This window comes from Nansenia antarctica (genome assembly GCF_963989245.1).
Source record: "Nansenia antarctica genome assembly, chromosome: 10".
Taxonomy (NCBI): Eukaryota; Metazoa; Chordata; class Actinopteri; order Argentiniformes; family Microstomatidae; genus Nansenia; species Nansenia antarctica.
In genome coordinates this window covers 25120186-25120765 of record NC_137680.1, presented here as the reverse complement: position 1 = coordinate 25120765, position 580 = coordinate 25120186, and the positions used below count along the sequence as shown (strand labels likewise).

Below are 580 nucleotides of genomic sequence, written 5' to 3'. Positions count from 1 at the left end.
AAGAAGACTAACTGTCGGACTCGGACCCAACTCCACAACGACCCTGGAATAAACCTTCCCTCGCACTTTCTGTCTCGATTGCGCACCAACAATGATCCTCGTAGTATAGCGCATCTGTGTGGGACCTGAAAGGCTCCGGACCTGCGTGGAGCAGAGATACCTGTCTGGGCTCATCTGAACACACTCGTTTTGGTTGAAGATCCAAGTTGTCTCTGTTTTTGCGCCTCTCTCTATATATATATATATATATTTTCTTTCTTTCTTCTCCGCCTCTCCGGTGTGTTTTGGAGATGTCCTCGTTGTTAAACCGACTGAACACAACCGGTGTCTCTCTCTCCCCGGACTCGGACTATGTGTGGAGGTACGAGTATTACGACGACGAGGAGCCCGTGTCTTTCACTGGACTCAAAGCCCACCGGTGTAAGATGTTCCCTTTTACCTAACCCTAACCCTAACTCTAACCCTAACTCTAACCCTAACCCTTAAATGAAACATAAATGAAACAAACTAACATTCATCCTTCAGATGTATACAGTAGTGCTTGTTGCGTTTATGCAGTTTAATGTTGTCTAAGTTCTTT

The 580-nt window shown here is 45.7% G+C and overlaps 1 protein-coding gene across 1 annotated transcript in view; it reads left to right on the top strand.

Moving 5' to 3' along the window:
• Positions 1-290: 290 nt before the first annotated feature.
• Positions 291-580, top strand: part of LOC308166791 (melanocortin-2 receptor accessory protein 2A-like) — a gene marked incomplete at both ends in the record, with an annotated part of 18295 nt that continues 18005 nt past the window's right edge. Inside the window, one exon of the mRNA XM_080541116.1 lies at positions 291-420. Coding sequence (XP_080397242.1) covers positions 291-420 — 130 coding nt within the window. The remainder of the gene's footprint in view (positions 421-580) is intronic.